Genomic DNA, 24,395 nt, shown 5'->3' with positions numbered 1-24,395 from the left:
GTTAACTTTGATTTAGATCACAAATCACTGCAATAACAGACTCATCCTCTGCACGCCGGTACGACACTCAGCACAGCGGAGCCCTGGTTGGCGGCTGCTCGCTACTACAGTTTTAAGAGCTCCCCAGTTTGCCCTTCTGTCCAACAAGGTAACGGGTTTAGCACAGATGATGCCTGTTGACCTTGCAGCTCTTGGTGAGAGGGCATCTCCATTCCAAATTTGAGTGGAGATAATGAAACAGGTCTTCAAAAGTGTGCCACTCCCACCAAACTGCAAACCCATCTGTTTCTTTTATTTGATAATAGTTACCAAAAAAAGCAGGTGCTAAGTTATTAGAAGTGCAATTACAGCAGCAATTTGACAGACCCAATTTTGTCTTTCCCAGAATTCATCATTTAGATTGATAAAATAAATATTTGCTTGCGCTCGTCCTAACTCACATAAAGCCACAGCAGGTAAGTTCAGTCGGGCAGACAGATAGATGAGACTTGCAATTCTCTAGGGGGGTGATGATACGCATAAAATATCACAGAATATGAACATGAACAATACAGTTAAAATATTAATTTCTTTTCTACATGAAAAATAAAAAATTCACCAGACTACCATTTAGGAGACCACAATCACCAGTTAAGATAATATTAAATATGCTTAATAAATTACTTGCTTTGCCAAAGTATATTTTCCATCACTTCCATTGCAAAGTTTTATGCTTCCAAGAAGATCAAATGACAAAAAAGTATTCACTGAAGTTTAAATAAATTAAATATATAAATAGCTACTTGTGAATCTACAGGAGAAATTATTCAACAAGGATGAGAAATTAAGCATCAGCTGCAGAGTCCCAGTGACTGCTTGTAAAGCAGGGCTTGACGGGACAGGGATGGTGAAGCCGTAATCTCACAACTGCCTATTACTGTAGATTAATTTATTTGGATGATCCATTGCATTGGCTAGATCATGAGGGTGAGGGCATTAATTCCTCTTCTGGACACGTGCGCACGAACGCCACTAGTATTAGAGGATGCTATTACATGTGCATGAAGAGAAGAACACACAACCCACGTTGGTTCAGCAAGGCTTACATTTTAAGGGGGGGGAATCCCAGCATGACCTCATTCCTTGAGAAATCAATGAAGAGTTCACCACTTGACTTAATCCTGGTGCTGACTGAAACACAGCCTAGCATCCAACACCACTAAACCAAAACAAACGTACTAATCCTTTCTCGCCGTACTGGAGAGCAGCTTTATCAGATGGCAACAGCTCTGCGAGGGCTTGGCGCGGGCTGAGCATCAGAACTCCGGACTAAGCCACAGGTTTGTTGCAGGACCTTGGGCCAGTCTCCTCCCTCCAACGACCGACACAGGGAGCATTGCTCAGTGCACTCTCTTGGGAAGATTAAGAGGCCTGTAACACCTGAGCAAAGTCGCCAAGACAGCAGAGTAAGAACTGTACAAGGGCAAAACCTCCCTTTTAAGAAGCCTGCGTGGATGACCTTAACAAAACCTGAAGTCTTGCAACTACAGAAACCGTTGACTACTTGAAAGCGCTGCCAGTAGATCAGAAGTGGGGTTTACTTTTTTTTTTAAACCCGCTGTCTTCTGTGCACTCTTTGCTACTATAACAATTTCTCTTCCTCTTCCAGATTCTCAGAGATCTATCTGCATCTTTTCCGCTCAGTCTCCTCTACTGATGTGAGTTGCATCACTGGAGCCGACTGCTCCACGTTTGCCTATCATTCTGTATTTCCAAGTGTTTGATCAGGTAAGAAATCCTGAAACACATACTTCAGCCTGAAATTAAACAGACTGTGACAGCATTCAGAGAACGGCAGCAGACATTAAGAGTCCACTTTCTGTTAAAAAAAAAAAATCCACCTTTACACCATAGTTAATGCGGGGCCAATACTATTTTATACCTTCGCTAATGATCTGGATGATGGGGCAGAGCACACACGCTCAGCAAGTCTGCAGGCAACACAGAACTCGGGGAGCGGCTGACGATGGGCGCGATGCCACCCAGGGGGACCTCAGCAGGCTGGAGGAACGGGCAGACAGAAGTCTCGTGAAGCTCAAAGGGGAACACAAAGTCCTGCCCCAGGGGAGGAGTAACTCTGTGCATCAGCACAGGCTGGGGCTCGCTGCCTGGGAAGCAGCTTTGCAGAGAAAGACTTGAGGGTCCTGCTGGAGGAGGCTGAACGTGAGCCAGCAATGTCACCTTGCAGCAAGAAAGCCAGCAACCTCCTGGGCTGCAGCCAGCCCCTAATTTTGTGAAATCCCACCTGTTTTACAAGGACCTGAGCATCTCCCTTGCAGGAGTTCAATGGTAAACTTGAGCCAAGGCATCCAACGGACTGACAGATCAAGTGGCCTTACAGAGAAACCTTGCAGCTCTACTGCTGAAAGCAGCAATGCACATTAACAGGTTTATTAGCATTGCTACTTGTAAGTGAAAGCTTGGTGCAGCAATTATAGCTACACAGCAGCCAAATTTGCAAGGAAATTACCAGAATTATCCACAGTTTAGATGAACTTTCTACCCTTTCGATCAATAAAGTGCTATTAACAACTTATTCCAAGCTCTGCATTGTTTATAGCATTAGAGGCTTGGTGCAGCCATGGTAGAGCCTGCAGCCTGTTAAAGATACCCTCACTCGATTGTGTTAAACTTTAGTTCAATACGACTTTGCTGGAAAGAGTCTTACAAACCACTAACTCTGCAAACTCTGACATCTTCTAACCTGCAAGCCAAAGGGAGTTGCAAAGCTCTGCTGAGGTCAGGTTCTGGTCTCAGATTTATTACAGCAGCCACGCACTTGGAAATAGTTTCCATTACTTTTGTTGCTACCTATAAACCACTTAATAAAAGGATTCCAGGAAAAAATATTTAAGGAGAGGAAGAAACATAGAACTCTCAATTCCAAACATTTCAGACTGGTTCATGTTTCCCTTAAGGAAACCTCAGAACTTCAGGGTGAACGTCAGGATACAGCCTCCAGACTTTTACACCCCCAGAGCATTTGCAAGTTGTCTTAGCAGAATGTTTAGAAGGAAAATAAAAAATCCAATTTGAAATCTCCTGAACTTCATAGCAGCAAACACCTTAGAGTCAGTGGAGGTAAGCAAGCATCAAGTCTTTACCAAAGATTCGTTGCAGTCTTTCAGAGATTTAGGAAGATGGATTCTTGATAATTTGGTATAAAAAGCAAAATAGTTACTTTTTTGGCAACTTATTAAAATCAGAACTTCCACGAAGAAGGAGGAAAAGCGCCAAAAGCAAAGCAAGCACTGGCATCCACAGCAAATGCAGAATCTTTTATTTTGTCCCTTTGGACTTAATTAGTTCAAATCTAGAAAGAATGGTACCCATAAAGATGTTAAACATTAACAAAACTTCTGGTAACTTGCTTCAAAATGAATTTTAATTGCAAGCGCTGTTTTATACATATTCCAGGCTTGCAAAATTTAATGACTGTTTTATTCTTCCCACAAAAATTCCAATATATTAATTTCATGCTAAAAATCTATAGTTCCTTAAGAGGTCTACGGAAAAAAAAAAAATCAATGACAACATGCTCTGAAGGATAGTCACTTGAGGTCTTCCTGCTTTTGAGGGGTTCTTGTTGGGGGGCAGTGGGGACAGGGCAGACAGATATTGAACAGCAATGTACAGACCTTCCTGCTTAAACATTTACTGGTTTAGAACTGCTTTGATTTTTAGAGAGAATGTGACAATATAGATGCTCATGACCTTTTTCCCTTTTTAAACTGGAGATGAGGCTCAAATCAGAGCATGCATTAACTGAGTTCAAATAGACGGAAAGATTTTTACTCTGAGCTTTCCTCTACCTGCAATGACACTGCATGCATCAAGCAAAGCGGACAGAGCTGCCCAAGCTTTTCACCCTGGATGTTTTTACAATCAGGAACCGCATCCCACAGTACGCCTCATACAGGCCATTAACTACAACAAGAAATCAGTCAGCCTTCTAAAATCCCTAGGTTTCAGTTGGAATAAGAGGCCCATGCACTTCTGGCACCACTTAAAAGCAGTAAGATGCAAAAGCCATGGATGCCTCATCAAGCATATTGGAGCACCGATGCCTGGGTTTGCACCAGGGCATCAGCTCAGTGGCCAGCAGCACCGCTTACCTAGCCCGAGGGCCCGCCGGGCCCCAGCACCCGGGGCGCAGCTCTGCCGGCAGCACAAAGAGCACAGGGAGCAAAGGCAACGGGAGCCTAACAGTCCCCAGGCAGAAGAAAAGCAAGAGGGCCAGAAGAGCAGAGCACCGTGATCCTGCGCGTCGCCCTGTGCAACCCCCCTGTCCGTTCCAGGCTGGGAGACCCTCTCTGATGCAGCAACCCAAAGTTCATCAGGTTTGAAGCAAGCGCTTGGTCAACTCGTCCCCGCTCCTACCATTACTCTGGGTCCTCAGCCACTGACACGAAGTAGGTTTTCAATATCCAGGCACCCAGTCATCTCACACTGCACAGGCTGGCTTTGAAACTTCTTTCAAGATTTTCCTTTAGTTTTCCCTTCCCTTTGAATTTCTTTCAGGCTTCAAAAATTCCAGTGTGGCTTTAAAAACTAAAGGATATTTGTTCAAAGTCATACAAAGCATCTGTGACTAGGGGGGACGACCAAACCAAAACCGGCCCCAAACCCTCCCCGAGCACTCCCCTGCCCCAGCAGGCTGGTTTGAGCACAGGGCACTGCTCCAGGATCGATGGTGTTAATTTATTCTCTTACATTACAGAGCGAACAACCTTATTTCAAAATTCCTTCATGCCAGCTTCCAGCCTGAAGCACTTTTATTTTTTCCCTTTTAAGAACAGCTGACTTATCAAAAACAGGTTTTTCTAACAGAAAACCACAAGCTAAGCCACATTATTATAACAGAAGCAATTAATTACTTTTATGCCTTTCTTTTTAAGGGTGATCTTTAATGCAGGTAATTCTGACTAAAAGAGCTAATTTGAATTGCTCCATCATTTAAAAGACCATTATAAAAATTAATTTAGGTAGTGCAGAATGAAGACAAAAGGGATAAAGGACGGCACGCAGAGATGGGGTTTCCCCTGTGCTCCAACGAGGACGTATCGAACCAACATGCCTATTTTAAAAGTGGGGAGAAAGCTGCTCAAGTCTTCAGGCCGCTGGCAAAAAAGCAACCCGTGTTTTGCCTTTTTGGACTTGTACAAGGCAGGAATCGCCCTTTACACAGGACCACATCAGTGGAGCACCGTAACACCTCTGGTTTTCCAGAGTCTTGCAGAATTCCAGCTCACTGTGGCCAGGAAGACAGCCATTAGGTATTAGCTGGTGACAACATCTCGTCTATTACTAATCCTCTGATATTTACTGATGCCCTGGCATCTTCTTGATCCCCACTATAAATCCAGCCACAAGAGAGGTCCCTGTGAGGAAGAATCAAAACATCCATATTGTAAAACAGCCAAGACTGTCAAAAACAAACTCAGCATGAGCTAAAGAGATCACGACCTGCCATGACAAAACAAAAAGCTGCCAAGAAGAAGCAGCAAAATATAGTAGCCCCATGAATCCAAAACCATGATTTCCTTCCCCCATCTGGGCTTTGGGAAGGCTGATCAGATCTCCGTGTACAAGATATCAGAGACATTAAGAGGCAAGATATTTAGATTAAGTGTCTGCATTTAGTAACTGATAGTACTAGATTTGCAGTCCATGCTCGAGTCCAGCAGCACGAGAGACAGGAAAACCTATCTGTGTGAAGATCCATGGGGGCAGCACCTCCCAGTGCAGAAAGAAAAACACTGGATTTTGAAACACCGAGAAACAGAGATACCAAGGTGCAAGAAAACTTGTAAAAATCTATTTTCCTCCTACGTTCCACAACAGAAGTCATTCACATTTCTGCCTGTCAGCCCATTCCTGTGCCCTGAGCTCAGAACCAGGTTTTGGACCAACTCCTTAAAGAAACATCAAGCCCTTGAAAGGAACATCTCACCCCGAGGATGCACAGTTCAGGTTTCCACCGCCTAAGATCTGAAACAGTGCTTTACTAGGTGATACTGTATTAACCAATTCTGAACTGCTATTAGGCCTTTCACTTTAACACTTCATTTGCAGCTCCCTCTTATTTATGAATTGAGGAGCCCCCCCTGTGAATAGATCGCTTCCAGAAGCATCTCACAGATCTGGAACGGAAAACAGTCTCTGCTCTCTCCTGCTTATCCCGTCCGTTATTGATCCTTGCCAGGGTATCTTCATCTATTTTTTAAAGCAGCAGCAGCTCGGGTCTGCACTAAGCAAACAGGAACAGAAGTCAATTTTTTCACTTTAGCTGAAAGGTTGTGACTCAAGGACAAAAGGCCTCCAGGATGGCACTACAGCTATCAAAATGCACAAGTTTGGCTATCTTAAAAAAAAAATAAAATATATATATATGTGTGTGTGTATATGTTTTTGTACTCCGCTATATTTGTTAAGACGCATGTCATAGATAGATACGTCAAGATATATCTTAAATACAATGGACCAGCTCTGAAAACACACACGTTCTAATTCTTAATGTGAATAGTTCTTCCATTTCCATGGCTGCAGCGATGGCTGTGGTAACACTTTATTTAATCTGTCCTACAGAGAGGAACTGGAACAACACACATCAGTGTTTCTCTAATCTTTGAAACACTGACATTTTCCTCCACTGTCTTCACATCTACTCTCCAGCTCATCCGTCTCTAAGAGCACGTGGGGAAGGGTGGTGGAGCTGCTCATGTGTGAAGATCAGACAGAAGCTTTAACTAAAATAAAGCTCCTTGCTCTGTCTGTGTACAAACTGAGAGAGCACCTGCATAGATTGAAGGAATGCAGCTCCTATCAGCCTTAGAAAAACTCAAAACCTCTATCAATCAACAGTAAAATATTTAAGCTGTATGCTATCCAAATATTCTATCATCCTAGATGAAACAGGGGATAGGTCCCGTACCTAAACCCCCAAAGGGAAAAAAGATGCTGTTGAGTCAGCTCTAAAGTAACAGACTGAGAAGATCTCCAGCTTCAGTAGCTTACCTTAGAAACAAAAAACAAGGGAAGGGAAAATAGAAGTGAAATGATCTTCTGACAAGCTCACAACAGGTTATTGCCAAGTTCAGTTCTCCTGAGTCGCAATCTGGTGTATTAGCTCATAAACCTGTTAGTATGGTGGTATCGCCAGTTCACAACCCCAAATCTCAGCTGCAATCTGAACAGGAAGGGGTTGGACTAAAGGGCTTGAATGCACAAGAAGAGACAAGGTGTGGTGATAAGCTGCTTGCCCACCGTGACAGTAAATGGAAATAAATCCAATGCACAAGAACATCCTTCCTTCCCATCTAGAATGCGGTTTACTGCCAACTTGCTACTTAGCAAGGTATTGATCCAACTCCTGTTTATACAGGAGAGACGGACTTCAGAGAGCCTGCCACCAGGAGCACTCAGGGGCCTCTTACGCTTCACTTCTGCGATTTTTCATCACTGGAAGGTGCTGATCTGACACCTCTATCTTGCTAGAGGGCTACGCTTTGTCTAAAGAGCAGAAAATAACACACATACTTCACCACGTTACCCTTAGCAGCCAACAAACATCTCCTAAAGTAGGCTCTCTATAGATATTTTTTCCCCATATTTCGTGCACTTAAATATTTCTAGAGACAAGTGGAAAGATGAGGTTGGAGAGATGCATATGACCTGAGAATTGTCAAAAAATAAATGATGCTTCTCTGCAGCTTGACCTCATGCAAACCATACTAAATGCAATTCTTCCCCAACTTTAATGAATTAGCATATAATGCAAATTGGAAGGGAGTTGTAGTTTAATCGCGGTACATGAGATACGTTAGCATCAGACATCCAAAAAATCAATTTAAACAAGAGATGAATTCAGCACCAAACAATCTATCAGTTGTGACTTCCACCTACAGCACATGAAGGAGAGCTACAGAAACTGAACACAGGTGAACAAGCCCGTTCTTTCATATGAGAAGCAGCTGCAGTGAACCTAGGGAGGAAAACCCAGCAGGCAAATATCATTTAAAATATACTTTGTGAAGCAGGTGACATGTGAAAACAAAGTACTTACATTCTTTAACACGACTTGTAAATACAAGAAAGCATCCATGAATTGGTCCACAAAGAAACCCCAGAAGAAAGAGGACTTTGAAAGTACCGAAACAGCTGCAGAGGTGTCTCCGCTCTTCCACTTTGAAGTTGCAGATAAGGGTGAGCAGTGTAAAACATGACTATGATCAGCTCTGGCAGACAGATTTTGTCACACAAATCCAATTCCCTCTACACAGTGAATACCTCTGCAAAGGGAGACCCCTCTGCGTATGCACATCCTCAGTCAGCTTAAACAACGGTGGAGCCTCGCACAGAAAATGGCGTGAATTGGTTTCTGAACAAGAAAAAATGCAACGGGTAAGGGCAGAGACATCTCCTGGAAGCACCTGGAAGTGAAGTCAGTGATCTTTCCCACCAACATTTGTCCAAATCCTTGCTTAAACTGGGAAAGCTCAGTGTCCCGCTGTAACAGCGGAGGAAGAGACATGGTGTTTTAAAGAGAACCGCAGATGTCCAACTTTTTACAACCTGTGTGTGATGGCTTAACCACCACACAGCCACTCGCTCACCCTCTCCCTGGTGGGATGGGGGAGAGAATCGGGGGGGGGCAGGGAGTAAAGCCCACGGGCTGAGATAAAGACAGTTTAATAGGACAAAAAGGGAAGAGAAAATAATAACGACAAAAGAATATACAAAACAAGTGATGCACAATGCAATTGCTCACCATCCGCTGACTGAAGCCCAGTCCGTCCCCAAGCAGCGATCGCTGTCCCCAGCCAACTCCCCCCAGTTTCTATACTGGGCACGATGCCATATGGTACCCAATAGCCCTTGGGCCAGTCTGGGCCAGCTGTCCTGGCTGTGCCCCCTCCCAGCTCCTTGTGCACTGGGCAGAGCAGGGGAAGCTGAAAAGCCCTTGACCAGTATAAACACTACTTAGCAACAACCAAAACATCAGTGTGTTATCACATTATTCTCATCCTAAATCCAAAACACAGCACTATACCAGCTACTAGGAAGAAAATTAACTCTATCCCAGCCAAAACCAGGACACTGTGACATCATTTGCACTTACGTGAAGTCTCCTTCCCCTGCCAAATAAAGGTTTTATTCACCAGTTTACAATCCGTATGGTCACTTATATTTTGGGTCACATCCAGAAGGTACTCTTGAGATTACCAATATTTTTCTCAGCTTTCAGCCAGTTGTGTTATACTCATTTGCCCAAGGTCTGTCTTTAAAAAAAAAAAAAAACCTCTTTAGATTGCAGGTACTGAGTGCTCTTGCAAACGAGCTGTCTTTTTCTTCCAACATGTTTGCATCCAGGACAGAAATAGGTAAATATTAATTTCTTCATGTTTAGTAACCTTCAGGGATTTTTCCCACACCCTACAGCCTTCCTGCACCTCATCCCTTGAGGCGCAGGCCACACAACAGTAGCCTTCACACAGGGTTCTCTCTCTGCCTCGGAGGTGACCAAACAACGACGAAGGACAAATTGGGATAAAAAGGACAATTAAAACATGATCAGGGTAATTTTCAGCCTAAAAGCATCTTCTTTCTTGGCTTAAAAAGCTAGCCTGAATATTCATGAAATGCTCTCTACTATCTAGCAAATAGAATTAATCATATTAATGCATGGAAAAATAAGATTAGCCAGAAAGTGGTATACGAAATCTAATCATGTTTTATTGAATGAAACATGAGTGGGAGAGGTCATGAGGCCCTTTCATTGTAATTTGTCACAAAAGTCTCTCTCCCTGCCACGCTCCTGGCAGCAGAGTGGTTCAGCTTTCGGAAGCACTGAGCACTCGCCTCCCTGCAGAGGGACGAGCAGCCAGCAGCAAGGAAGCGCGAGTTCTGCTGCCTCCGTGTTTGGCCACGCTGCAGCTTCGGGAAGGAGTCGCGCCTATTGTCAACTAAGTGCTTGGCTGATGAGAGCTAACATAGTCTGCACATTATTTTTCTCAGCTGGGGTACAGTTGAAATCTTCCCTTCCCTACCAAAAATGTATGCTAAACTATGGAACATCTTTAAATACCATCTTACCCTGATCAGCCCTTTCTTCCAGAATTTCCCAGTTATTTCTGCAGTGTAACAGACCAAGGAGCTCTAGGACAATGTGCAACGCTACTCTACAGAAATTACTTTGTACAAAGCATTATCAATCCTTTAACTTCACTTCAAAACGGCAATCAAGATGCTGACAAATCGTTTGCATCCACGAGGGAAGCAATCAGCCTTACCTCTCAACTCCCTCCAGGAACAGAGGGCTCCCGATACCATGCCAGCTGTCTCCCATCAGGGAGAAATCAGCTCACTGACCTACAAATTCCTGTTCTTCGCATTGCGGATCCATATTAAAATAAGGCCTGAAGTGCAGTACAGCAAGCTACAAAAGCTGGTACATCCCAGGGAACAGACACACACGTGCCAGAGGCAGCAAGGGACCACCGCCGCCGCACGCCAGCAAGGAGAGCCGCAGGCGCTTCAGAAGGTGCTTGCGTGAACAGGGATGGTCTGGGTTCTGACAAACTTCTCCAAAATGTTACCTCCAGAGAATACGCCTTCTAGGAGAAAAGGGGGTTTTGCAAGAAGACTATTTCCCACTAAAGCAATGTTTTACAGCTTTAAAGCCTTTGTAGAATTCGTTTCCAATTAAAAGCACTATGAATGCTTTAGAAGAAAAAAAAAAAAAACCAACCTGAACTGTACCAGTCAAATAAGGAAGTCTATTTTCCAGATGCCGATGAAGATGTAACTGACATTTAAATAGGGATTTCAAAGGCCACTTCATACACATTTTTTATTCATTCCCAGTCCTATGGAAAACATTACTATGGAAGAAAAGCATCTGAATATTACAGATAAAGTATCCATTAGTTAACTAGCTCTTACAATAAGGAAGCTTAATTCATTGCACAAGAAAAGAAAACTCTCACAATTGCATTATCTAGGCTTTAACTAGTGACGAAATAAGTTATTTCAAGACACACAATTCAAGTCTTCAGCCTCGTACATGCACCAGGGCAGGATAATGCTTGTCAACTTTCAAATAAAAGCAATTAATGACTGGGAAAAAAATCAAAAAGGAAGTGGCAAGTGTGAGATGAAAATCATTTTAAAGCACTCATCAGGCAATCTGTTTTACAGCATCCCTGCAAAGAACGGCAGCTGCTGGGGAGCAGGCGGGGCGAGCACAGCGGAGAGGGCCCCTTCTCGGCCCCCGCGCCGCGCTGGGCGGTTGTTCGCCGTAACGCAGAGTCTGCCAGATTCCTGCAAGCACTCTCCCACTACCCTGTCCTGGTAGCAGCAGCATCAGTATAACCGGCAGCAACATCAGGGCTCCTGAGCTGCAATAGGGTGGCAAAAGGAACGCACTTTACTAAGTGACAATACCCTAAAGCCTGATTCACAAGCCCTTTGGAGCCAAGGTCTTCCCATTGACTTCAGTAGGCATCGACTGAGGTCTGAGATGAAAATACATGCTGAAAGCTCCGAGACAGCTATCTAAGGATCAGAAGCTACTTTGATACAAAGAAAATACGTTGGTTCATTAGAAGCACATACAGAGAACAATTTTTCACCAGCCAACATTACCATCATCTGAAACAGTGACCTTCAAGAACACAGGCACTCTAACCTCTTACAGGTAGAGCACAAGATGTGCGAATAGATTAGCCTGGCCAGTGGTATGAAATAACTAGCATCAAGAGGGAAGCTCAAAGCAGATCTCGCATAGGAGAACTTTAATGAGTATTAGAAACCACTTAGCAGATAGACAAGGGTGGTGGGGAGGGAAGGGTCAACTGCAGATAATGACAAGGAAAGAAATAAAGTCAGCAACAGTCAAGAGGAGCTGCTGAAATATAGGTGATATTCCAACCATTCCTCCCCCTAACTCAGCTCTCTGCAGAAGCACAGCAACAAGAGGGAACTTCTGAAATGCTTTTCCAGAAAGGGCTGATGTCCAAAAGCGGTCTCCTGGGTTCAGCTCCAGAAAGGAAGATATTCTAGAATTAAGCAGAGGAGCCTTAAATTCAAAGGTCCTCAGTTCTCCCAGGCTCACCCTGGCACATGGTCCCTTTTATTTTACCCACTGCTCAACATCTGTACCATAATCCTTCTGAAGCAGAGCAAGATGCCCGTGTTGCCTTCGCATCAGGCACTGTCGTGCTAGAAAAGTAATGCAAAATAATACACATGGACATGTAAAGGCACGTTCCCTTGCTTTAAGGAAATTAAGAGACAAAGCTAAAACCAAATTCTACCCAAATTAAGTGCAAAAATAGTCCTAAGGAGGAGAAGGAAAGCATTCATGCAAGCAAGATGAGCAAAACATGGCTCCAAGGCTGAAAAGGCAGAATGAAGATGAGACACTGAAGAGGAGGAACCGGATTCAGACAGGAATAAACCCCCATCAGTTTGGCAGTTACTCACTTGCAGCCCCGCTTCTCCCACTGCATTCACTTAGCATGGGATTATTAACAGAAAATCACGGAAAAGCATTTCCCAGGGGAGATGACAAGGGAAGGCTCGAAGAGTGGGAGGGCAGCAGAGGGGCAACATGGCAGATGGTGCAACCCCCCTAAAATTAAGACTTCTGTTCCATAAGGTAGAATAATTAAGTCAAGAGGAGGATCATAGAGAACACAGACACCACAGACCAAGACTCCACATTAACATGGCAATTCAGTATGTGCTCGTATCCTCCTGGAACAAAATACACAAGTGAGGCAACCAAGGAGAAAGCAGTTTTTAAAAGGACCATGAAACAGATTAAAAAATTAAAGGAAGTGGGTGGCATCTGGAAGTTGTCAGCCTCATTTCTTTCTTTCAAGGGTAAGCATTTGAACTTTCAAAAACGTAGCCACATTCAGTAAAAGTCATAATATGAAATAAAGAAACATAATTAAGTTCAAGAGGCAAGGCACCGTGGTGGATTGTAATTCAGAAGGGGGGCACAGTCTGGATCGCACAGAGGAAAAGCACAAGCAACCACAGCAGTTTCCATTCCCAAGGTACAGTGCGATTTCTTTAAGTTGGGCTAAGCAAGCTCAAAATTTGGACAGAAAAACGAGGGCCCAGTGGCATATGAAGTAATTCAAAAGCAAACCATATTCCCAGGTCAACGCACAGCTTCTCAGCACGATGCTATGAGGTGCTTTGCCAGGTAACCTTCTGTTTCAGCTGAGCTCAAGCAAAAAGATTATGTGAAATAAGGTTATGGAGGGCAAGGTGGGAAGAAGGTTAATTGCTGCACTAGAACCTAATACAAGGCTAAAGAACAACCCAAAAAGGTTCTGACCTTTCACATACTGTAGTATTTTTGATGAGAAAAACACCACACTACGATATAGCAGCAACAGGAGCACCTCTCCTAGCTAAAAGCCCAGCTCCTCTTACCAATTTGGATTCTTATAGTCTACTAAATACAGTTGCAAAATGCAACACAGCTATAAAAGCTTTGAAAAGCCTCATTATTAAAGAAGTCATCTACAACTCAAAGTAAATTTCCCATCTGAAAATTAGAAACATCTAATGAACCTTCAAAACGTGCCAGATAGTCTGTCATATGTAGTCAGACAAATGAGATACTTATTAGTTTTATCTCATGGAACTAATTCATTTGGCAGGAGCAGAGGTTTCTAAGTAGTTTCATCGGTGGAACGAATAGCCATGGAGCGCCAAACATCACCCTGAGGGGAAAGGGTATCAGTAGCTGCTTACCTGTTCAGCAGACAGCTGGAGCTTACAGTGCCTTGCCTTCACCTCCTCCTATTTTCCAACTCAATAGCATAAAAGAAACTTTATATGGCAAACATTAGACTGGCTTCCTATATTTCCACAACTTTGAAAATCCCTGCTCTAGAGGATCTCTGTTGCATGTGCATGTTGCACCTACACAGCCTGAGAACGAGGCTTCTACCTTTTACCCATCTTGCCTGCTTCAGCTATATTAGAATGACTGCAAAAACCTCCTTTGCTAAATATTTGCATTATAGCCAGCAAAATGTACACTTGATCTTAGTCAGTTCCTGTAAACACACATACATAAATTGGATTATTAGTCATTTCCTACACCACCTTCTCTGGCAATAGCAGCATAATGCTTTAGTAATAATACAAGTCATTATGCCTAATATTACATACAAGTCCCAGACCAGCTAGGTGAGACCTAAACAGATGACAAAAAGAAGTGCAAGAGAGACAACCACATTTGCATCGTTTGCACACACTTAAACTGCAGCAAATATGCACAAACATAGGAGACCCAGACCTCTTCCTCTGCAGGCAAAGCAAAAACTTCCCCTCTGTTAATGTGTGCTCAGAGTGCAGCCAAACAGTCGCTGCAGAGCATGTCCCTCCTTTCTCTAAACCTTCGGGGACACAGGGATGCTGGGGGTGTGACAAAAGGGTACAGCCACCCGTACTGAGCTGCAGCACCCGGGCTCCGACCGTCCCCGCAGGAGCCCCCACCCTGTCACCTCAGACATCCCCCAGCAACGTATCTAAGGACTCACAGAAAAACATGCAGGAGATCAAAGACAGTATTTTAAAGTCACACCTACCCAAAGCTTCAGAGCAATCACTGAGCTATGAAAGGGAAGATGAGGCTGGGACACGTCTGCCACAGAGCAGGTTCAGTGCCACCCAGGACCAGCCTGGAGACTTCCTTATCATCAGACACAGCCTTTGGATGTTTTAGGCGCTCAGCTTGAAACGCTTTGGCATTTTCAGTGTAGCTGAGCACCCATGGGGATGCTCGCCACTGAAGAAAGCTTTAAACCAGGTACCACGAAACAGCCGTCATCAGCAGATATTCCTGAGAAGTGTTAGCCGAGGGATTTAGTCAGCTCCGAGCAGATACTGACACAAAGCACACGATCAACAGAGCTCAGTCCCCTTAAGGACTGGAGCCCAAGCTGCTTTGAGGGATTTTATTCTTTTACATGTATTTATAGAGAAGAATTTCATTAATCCTTTCAGATCTCTCAGGATCTGAAAACGAGGGGGAAGAGAACCCCAAGTCTTGAAGACAAGAAAAAGTCAGGGAATAGTGACATTAGAGAACATATGTACCACGCATCCCTCTCCGTGTCCAGTGCGTCCTTGCCCTAGGATAAGGGCTGCGATTAGGACGGCCGCTCCAGCCGACCTCAAAGGACAACAGGGCAGCTACTGCCATCCTTCCCTTTTTTCTTTCTAGCCTGGAGACCCCCATATTGTCCTTTCTAATCTGATGGGCTCTTTTTCACACTGCTATTTTTTTCCCCTCCTGTTCTCTGCTCAGCAGAATTTTATTTCTCACCTGTCAAGGAAATCTAGACCCAAGGTCCCATGACAGAAACTGCAACAGCAGTTAAAAGAGCTGTAAATGCGTTATTTTATTAATATGTCTCAAATAGCTACTCAGCCTCTATTGCTCTGCTTGACATATGGATGCTTAGACCTGCAATGCCCTTTCCCTTTCAAGACTTATTGCAGGATTCGCATCCGACAGGTCAGGGACCAAATGAAACTCGTAACGGGATTCTCCGGGGAGCAGTTGTGCGTGCTGAGATCGACGCGCAGCGGATACAGCTGGGGCGACCGCTGAAGGCAAGAGGGCTAAGGGAACCTGGCTTGTAAAAAACCAACAAAGCATCTGTTTTTAAAGAGGGGAGGGTGAATGACAACGCAGGAGATTTTTAGTGAGTGCAGGCCAAGTCAAGCTTACTTAATGTGCTGAGTTAGTGCTTTTGTAAATACTACCATTATGTAATATTTCATAGCTTGAAAATACATATGAATAATACTCCACATGAAATTTAGTTTTGTTTATTTGTGTACATCTCTGGACCAGATTAAAACTATTTATAACACTTCAGAAATGAAATATTTAGCTGCAACATACTTCAATAGAATGGTTGGTTTGGCCGCAAGTCTATCTGCCATATTACCAATAATTAAAACTAGGTTTTCATAGACAGAGGGGAAAAAAGGTTTTTAGCTATATTTTCAAGCTGAATCATATCAACATGTTTAAAGAGGAGATATGAGCTCCAGTTTTTTTCCCCCTACAGGCAAAAATTATTAAAAAATGGGAAAAGTGAGTCATCTGAATTTAATTATCAGGCTCTGAGCTGCGAAGGCCAGCTTTGAAAAATGAAATTCAAAACAAGACTCTTTGTAATTCCGCTTATGGGACTGAAAAGTTTACTTCTCAAGAATACTAAATGAGGCCCCTTTGAATTGACTGGTGTGTTTATCTTGCCCATGTGTATTTCATGGAGCTATAAAAAGGCAGGATGAACCTCAAAAAGCAGGAGCAGCTTCTTACACAAGCCCTGGATGAAATTCATGTTTGTGTGACCTGTTTCACTCATTAACACAGTGCATCTCACCTGGCCTGCTCTACCAGCTGATTCAAACAAGAGTCCACTGCTGTTACAGCTCACAAAGTTCATCCAACTCCCAATGAAATACGTTTGGAGGAAACGAACCATTAAAGATGCAACACATGCACTTGGGGGGAAAGGGGAAGAAGGAAATTAAATACATCATTATTCCCTCTGACAAGGCCCCAAAACTGATGCCTGTAAAACATACTACCTTTAAAATAGCTCCTAAATCTCATTTTTAAAAGAGTGCATGTGCACGTACATGTACTACTGAAAGTCAAAGGGCTTAATTTTCTAAGACACATTTGCCATTTCTAAAGTTCTACCATGCTGTATTTATGGGTAGTTTATTTTTTTCCCAGCAGGTTCACTCTGACAGGCATTGTTTTATTTTTGGTATGACAAGAGACAGTGCTGCACTGGCAACACCTCCAGGCTGAATAATGTTTCTTAACTAGCTACATTCATCTTTACCACATACCACAGATGACTGATCCTCGCTGCAGTACATAATGGCTAAAAACTAACAGTGCCCTAAAATATTAATGCATGCTAATAAAACCAGTTTTTTTTTCACGAAACAGCAACATCTAATTTTCAGAGGGGTCCTGGGAACAGTAAACAATTGGTACATGGTAAATGGCAAGTTCTCTCACATCAATACATCCTAAACATTCAAATCCTATTCCCCCATAATTGCCAGGCAAGTATAAATTACTTAAATGCATGTTATTTGTGGCTGCAACAGAATCCTCATAAATAATCGTAATTTAACTTCCTGCTGATAATCCCAGGCATCACCTAATTATTTCAAATGCTTAATTCTTCCCTTCCAGAGGGGTGTTGGGTTTAAGACTACTCCCCTCCATTTGCTGCTAGTTAGGGCTTTTAACTGTTTGCTGAGTGCAATCACAGTACAGAAGATCAACTAGAGCCAGAATTGTCCTCTGGTACAAAAGCAACATAAGCAATACATCAAATTCCTTCTGCAGGCCCTCACTTCAGACTTCATAGCACTGATCATTTGGACAGCTCTTATATATGAGAAAAAAATCATCAGTGTGGCATTTATTATTATACATAAAAGCAGTATTTCTGAAAGCATTGCTCAAGCAAACTATGGGATGAGAGGGGCATTGAAATTCTATACGCGGCCTCCCGTCTAAAGGACAAGCTGATCTGTAGAAACATTTGCCAGAAGTTCATTAACAGTAAAGTCAACTTGTCAGCAACATATTTAGCAATGATGAGAAAATAATTTAGCAAAAACAAGGTTTGAGCGTGACAGCATCTGAGCAGGGTTTCTTGGGCTTTGAAGTGGTTTAAGGGTTTTTTGGTTTGGGTTTTTTTTTTTTTTTTTTAATTCTTTATTTCGTCTAACCAGCTACACTGTGAAATCTTATTGCAGAGAATATGATTTAAAGTAGACAACAGTCACTGCAAAGTTTACGAAGCAAATAAAAAGCATCCCAGGGAGTTTCATTAGGAGGTAGCAGCAACAACCTGTGACTGGGAATAACCGGGAACTACCCTCATCCAGGCACAAACTGTTCACTTCGAACATCCTATAAAGTTTGGATCCATGCATAGAAAACATCAGCAGGTACTACATGACTGTACAGACCACAATGAAGTATGGCCGGTAGTAACCTACCAGAGCGAAGATCCCTCTGTTCCAGCAACTTCTAAAACATCATATCCATCTTCCAGCTGAAAATCCATGAAAACCAGGGCAATAGTGTCTCCAGGTTCAGCGAGAATAGTCCACGTGCAGTCTGCGTTATTGCCATACTCCAGAGGAAAATGAGGGCTTGAGATAATTCCGCTTTGTCCCCGCAAAGTCCCTCCGCAAGCATCATCAGCTGGAAACAGAACACAAATTATCAGATTTTGCTGAAATGCACAAAGCAGTACATCAAAACAGAACAAGCCCAAATCCAAAGCAAAGCTTTAAAAGCCCCAGTGCTTTTGTCGGGGTGTGTTTTACTACACACTATTAAGAGACAACGATGTTGAGGGATGCAAAATCCTGTTAGGTCAGCCAGTGTCTCCTGGCAAGTGCCAGCTTATTCCCCATCATACACTTACTAGTGATTTGTTTAGTCTAATTTTAAACGCCAAGTGACAGAGCTTCTACCACTTCCCTGGGGAGGCGGTTCTCAGCCTGACGCGTCTCGCTGAGCCACTTTCCTCACGTTGTTGCCCGAGTTTTCTGTTCCATCCCTTATTCCTGATTAGGATCCCCTGAGGTGTTTTTTCTGCAACTTTCCTCCCACCTGTGTAGCAGCAAAGCAGGAGGAAAACCACCAGGAATTCAGTGACTGCGAAGGGTTTCACAGACATGTGAAAACGCTCACAGCGGGGGGAGAGGTTGGTTTCCAACTCGCATAAGATCTCAGCACCTTCATCAGCAACAGAAACACCCCCAAGGGTTGGAACAACAGGGCTTAGAGTACAAGCACTGTATTTAATAGAAATCTAATAACAAAGGAGTGGAGTATCCCACACACCTGCCTTACGTGTCCTTGTTTACTCCGATCTCTTAAGGAAATGGATGTTGTTACCAAAATCTTAGTGGTAAAAACTTAACCACTCATTCAGAAACCTAGCAGTGACATTTCCCAGTTACACACTGCATCTCCTGTTTGCTGCAGGTTCTCTCATTTTTACAACCTGAATTTTATCAGCAGGAGCTATTAGAGCAATTAAAGGAGGAGGATCTAAAGAAAACATGGGCAGGAAGATAAAGGAAACCAGGAATTCATTTCACTCGCATCAGGGCAGCTCACTGCTCTGGTACATGCAGCATCAGCTCAGCATTTATTTGAAACGCTAAGAAAAGCCTCTTAACTTTACAACATGTATTACAGAGCAGCATTTCAGATGCTTTAGTCAAGGAGCTTGGGGCTTTATATTATAAACACTTACTTTCATTACAAACTATTTTAAAAAAACCCTTCCAAACTGAATTTTAACACAGGTGAGAACATTTGTTAAGTGCAATGAATCTTCAGCACCTAAGGACAGGGCAGGACAATTCTGCAAGGCTGCTCAGGAGGATCCTTCAGCTTTTAGACCTTCTCAGGAATTAGTGTCTCATGCTGTCAGCAGGGCTGAAACCTGCAGCCTCTAACTCATGAAACTCGAAAGACAAAGTAAGACAAAAATATATGACAACTTTTCTTTCTCATGGCCACCTGCTATCCCAGCGCAGCCAGCCACCCGAAGAAGCAGAAGGCACGGGCAGACACATGCTTCCCTGGCGACCGATGGCAAGTGAGGGAGACAGGAACACCCCAGGCTATAACTTACTGTTTGTATTGCGTTCACACACTACGCGTGTTGTGCTGGCACCTCTAAGCCCCGTGGAGATCACAGATGGCCCTTTGCAACTGCCTCTGTGCTCAGACTGGGATGGCACGTTGCACGTTGCCCATTATCACGGAACTCACAGAAAGCAGGAAAGGCAGAAAAAAAATACGACCAAAATCCGGACACGCAGGCAGACATGCAACTACCTCTGGGCCGCTCCAGCAGCCAAAACTAGGACTGAAAAATGCCGCTGAAATCCTAACTCGATGCTGTTCCCTGGTATTCTATTACAACAGTCGAAGTTACCTATTTGCTGCAATCATATTGTCAGTGAATTAAAGTTATGCATGGACACTGAAGTGCAGTTAGAATCATCGATAAATTCAGGCTGAAAAATCTCTCAGATCTCTAGTCCAAGCACCAGAAAATCCTCCAAACTTCAACACGTCACACAAGATTCACAGCGGGACCTCCAAAGAAGGTCCATGCAAAAAGTAAAAGGGCCAATCCCAAGCCCTCCCTCTGACAGACAGAATGAAAATGCTTTTTAGAGGATGAATAGATTCTAGCCAAACAGGGTAAGCACAATTCACCAGTTTACTGGTATGTTCAAATTTAATTTCTCATTAATAAGTGCCCCTGCAGATGTCAGAAAGAAATAGATAGAAAAAAAGATTCTTGGACAGTGAAAGCTCAGTCCACGGGCCTAGCAGCAAGGCAGGCAGAGCAGGAGCAAAGTCATTAGCTGCTTCAGCAATGCACAGGGACCTGAAGGGGCAATTTACTCTTAAGATACATTTACCTCCAGAGGGGCAGCTGTCTCCAACATTACATGTTAAACATTATTGCCACCTGGCTGCTATTGGCCCTAGGCAACCATTCAAAGAACCTTTGCAAATAAGGGCCTTCACCACTACCATGAGACATCTTCAAGGAATCCAGCCTCTGTATGCGAACCCCACTTTCAAGGGCATAGGTGCTCTTGGCCAAACACTTGCTTCTCACTATGATCATGCATTTGTGCAGCTCTGGTCTACACAGAGCCCTTAAACACACACACACCCCCAAGAGAAAACGCAACAAGGGTTTGGAAGAAGCCATTCCAATCGGCAATTTCTCGGCCACGTTTACTATCGAGGTCTGGGAAGTCTGAGACTGCACCTGGTATGTCAAAGTTGTTCTTGTACTAGAAGGAATATAGGAGGGGACAGAGAAATATGCTAAAGAATTTTGGCTCAATGCTATACTAGAAGTTTTAAACAAGGGGACTACATTTTTTTTTTTTTTTTTACGGGGCTAAGCTAACTTACAGTAGCTGAAGATCTAGTCAAAGGTTTGGTGGTTTTGGCTTTTTTTTTTTGGTATTAAAAGGGGAGTTTTTAATTTAAATGCCTTGAAAATTTTTCATTGCAAAAGCTATTTAATGGAAAATGTATTCCCTTCCCATCCACCTCTTAATACACACTTCCTAGGTTTGCAGAAGTTGTTACTGTTTAAACATATTCTACAATCTTCCAAAATCTTCTTGAACAGCCCTTCAATTATTTTGGGCACGGTGCAGTCTAAGCAGCTGTTTGAGTTACAGTAAGACAGACCACATTTAATGAGATTATGCATATTTGATACACTTAAAATGTAGCTTTGCAAATGTTCTCAGCTGGCTTACTGAATTTTTACTCAACCGCCTACCAGAATCATAAAGCTATCAGCTCTACTTAAATTCAGCGAACAATCTGAGCAAGACTTCTCTCCACATGCATGAAAGTGCTTTACAGAACAGATTCAGATGTTTCCGGATACTCTTTTGGTGCTTCAAATGCACCATTCTGCTTTATTTGACATTAACTGACCCAGGTGAGGGTTATTCCTTCCGTGGCTACAGCAGAAGCCAGCATTCCAAGTCTGCTGGGGTTTTGCCTCCAGCATACCAACTGTCAAGATAAAAATGCAGCTAGATTTGTAGGACTCAGCTTAAGGTCCCATTTAGATTAAGTACTAGGCCTTATTTCATTCTGTGAGTACAGAACAATTGTGCAGAAAGCATGTAAAAACACACAAGATGCAATAAGGAAACCATTCCAGATATTTCTGATATGCATTATAGAGATGGGATAAATGTCAGCTTAGTCCAGATTTTACAGTCTGACCCAGACTTGCTGCGGACTTTCAGTCCTCAAGGCAAATTTCTGAGTTACACATGGTCTACCAGGCACCGCCAAGGTTCTCTTGTGGGCAGCCGCAGCTGCCACCCAGTTCCGTGCTCTCCTACTTCGCAGATCAGCATGGAGATGTCATTCGCTGCTGCTTTGGTGCTCCCTGAATGAGATCACCGCGGTTTTAATCCTTCCTGCCACGCAAGCAAGAAACATAACTCACCAGAGCAGAGTCTGTGCAGACTGAATTTATAGTCTCTTTTAGCTCAGAGTCCAAGAATCAATTTTGATATAACTGTCCTTTCAAAACCACGGGCGAGCTGCAGCGCTAGCTACTTCCACTGGCTCTGCAAAGACACACTTCACCGAGCCATTCTTTCTGCATCTGGAATTCCTTCCTACATTCCTTTCTCATTGAGATTACACTTGTCCTTTATTTAAAAAAAAAAAAAAAAAAAAAAAAAAAGTACTTCAAAACTGAGAGTTGGGTAAAGGGAGTGCAGACAACTCCTGTGAAGAAAAAGCAGCTGAGCCACAGCCCTCCTTCAAAGTGTTGCTGTCCTGGCACATCCTCTCAAACCCCTTTGTTGCTTATTCTTTCCTACCATGCATTTCTTTGCATCTTCGATTATTTTGATACATGAAGACTGGAATAGAAACAAAGCTACCAATATATAGAAAAGGATGTTACAAAGCAGAAGGCAAGCACAATGAGAAGAGCATAAAGAAGCCAGAAGAGGATATTGATTAGCATGGTAGAAACTCACACTGTTTCCAACACTTGTCTCGTACCTCTGCCATCATACTGGAGAGGAGGGGAAGAAGGAAAGGGCAGAGTCCCCAAACGGAACACCGTCCTTTGCAGTGACATTAGACAAGTCTATTCCCAAGACAGCAGCTCCCGAGATTTTAACACCTGCTCAGCTACAGGGTATCTTTCATCTCAATTTGTCAGGATCTGACCCAGAAGCACGATCCATCTCCAGCTTATGTTAAAAAAATAAAAGAATACGTACAAATACATTTAACAAACTTTCAGGTGACAATTACCAGTAAGCCAATATTAACAGAAGTAATTATAAGCTACACAGGCCACAAAGATCTTTTCTCTCTCAAGGAAATATCTATTCTTTTTCAAGCAGCAGTTTTGAAAACATTATGTTCCCTGCAGAAGGCAGCATAAACCTGTTTGTCAGTAAGCAAATCTTTCTGCCCCTTGCAACAACTGAAGTCTGTATCACCAGTTTATCAGCCAAGTACAAATGTCTGACTGCTGAAAACCTACTTATGGCAGAAGGAGTGTAGCTGGCTTTCAAATTCAGCAAGTCAATCTGCAGACTGTCTTTGCTACTTTCTACCTTCCTGGAACAAGATATAAATGTTACATGAGAAGATTTCTGCTTCCTGCCTCCAAAAAATACCTTGGAAGTTTTACTAGGAGGTAAAGTCTTCAAGGATCAGGATGAAATCTATTACAAAGGAGTGGCTACCTCCAGGAACCTGCAGGCACATTGCTACCCAAGTGCAGCTGAACATGCACATATTTTGCTGCCGTCAGAGCAATTCACACAGAACTGATGCAAGCCCCATAGCACTGAATATTCCTCTGTTCTGAAGGATATCAGATGCCACCATCATTGCTGGATTCAAGATTGAACTGGTGGTGTTTAAATTAAAAGTGAGCTTGGTAGTTCAAGACAAAAATGGTCTTTTACTCCATCTGCAGCAGGCATCACAAAAATTACAATAATGCCAACCCTCGACTTCAACACCTGCTGGGGTCAGAAGTTAATTCCTCCCTTATTGGGGTCTACTACACAAATGGCTGAATAATAGCAGGGCAAGGAGATACTGCCTTCCTCCAAAGGCAGGCTGCTATCAGAAAAATGCTGTCAGACTGGAGGAAACACTGGTCCATTGATGCAGATAATTTCCTTCTCTTCTAAAAAGGACATTGCTTTGCATACTCTCAAGGTTGAATTTCAGTGAAGGTTTTTCCTGCACACACTTCCAGTGAAATTAGAAAAAAATTAAAAAAGGTTACAATGAGAATCCTAATTCGAAGGAAAAGCAAAGAATCGTAATTGATAATACTAAGATGGCAACGACAGCTGTCCCTCTCCAGTGTCAGTTTGGCTGTACAAACCACTCCTTCAGTGGTGTAAAGCCCCAAAACTGTAGGTAAACCTACAATAAATACACTAAGTAGCACATATTACTGCTGCGTAATTCATTCAAGCAAGCATTAAAAACACACCAAGCAAACAATATTTGCTCACTTCAAATTCAAGATTTATGCTACAGCTTAGAACTGCTGATTGATTGCACAAGCAGAGTCAATAAAAAGAATCAATATAAGATGCTCTGCTGAAGTACACAAGGAATTGAGGGGAAAAGACTTCAAAGCAGCAGCAACTGTTTTGGTATAACAACACAGACACTTGTATATTTACAGACTTTC

The 24,395-nt window shown here is 43.0% G+C and overlaps 1 protein-coding gene across 1 annotated transcript in view; it reads right to left on the bottom strand.

Moving 5' to 3' along the window:
- Positions 1–24,395, bottom strand: part of CSMD2 (CUB and Sushi multiple domains 2) — a gene marked incomplete at both ends in the record, with an annotated part of 300,879 nt that overhangs the window by 198,428 nt on the left and 78,056 nt on the right. The window contains one exon of the mRNA XM_082329451.1: positions 18,124–18,331. Within this exon, the coding sequence (XP_082185577.1) occupies positions 18,124–18,331 (208 nt within the window). The remainder of the gene's footprint in view (positions 1–18,123; positions 18,332–24,395) is intronic.

Source organism: Platalea leucorodia, assembly GCF_965183815.1.
Source record: "Platalea leucorodia genome assembly, chromosome: 18".
Classification (NCBI taxonomy): Eukaryota; Metazoa; Chordata; class Aves; order Pelecaniformes; family Threskiornithidae; genus Platalea; species Platalea leucorodia.
This window is presented reverse-complemented; position numbering and strand designations above follow the sequence as displayed.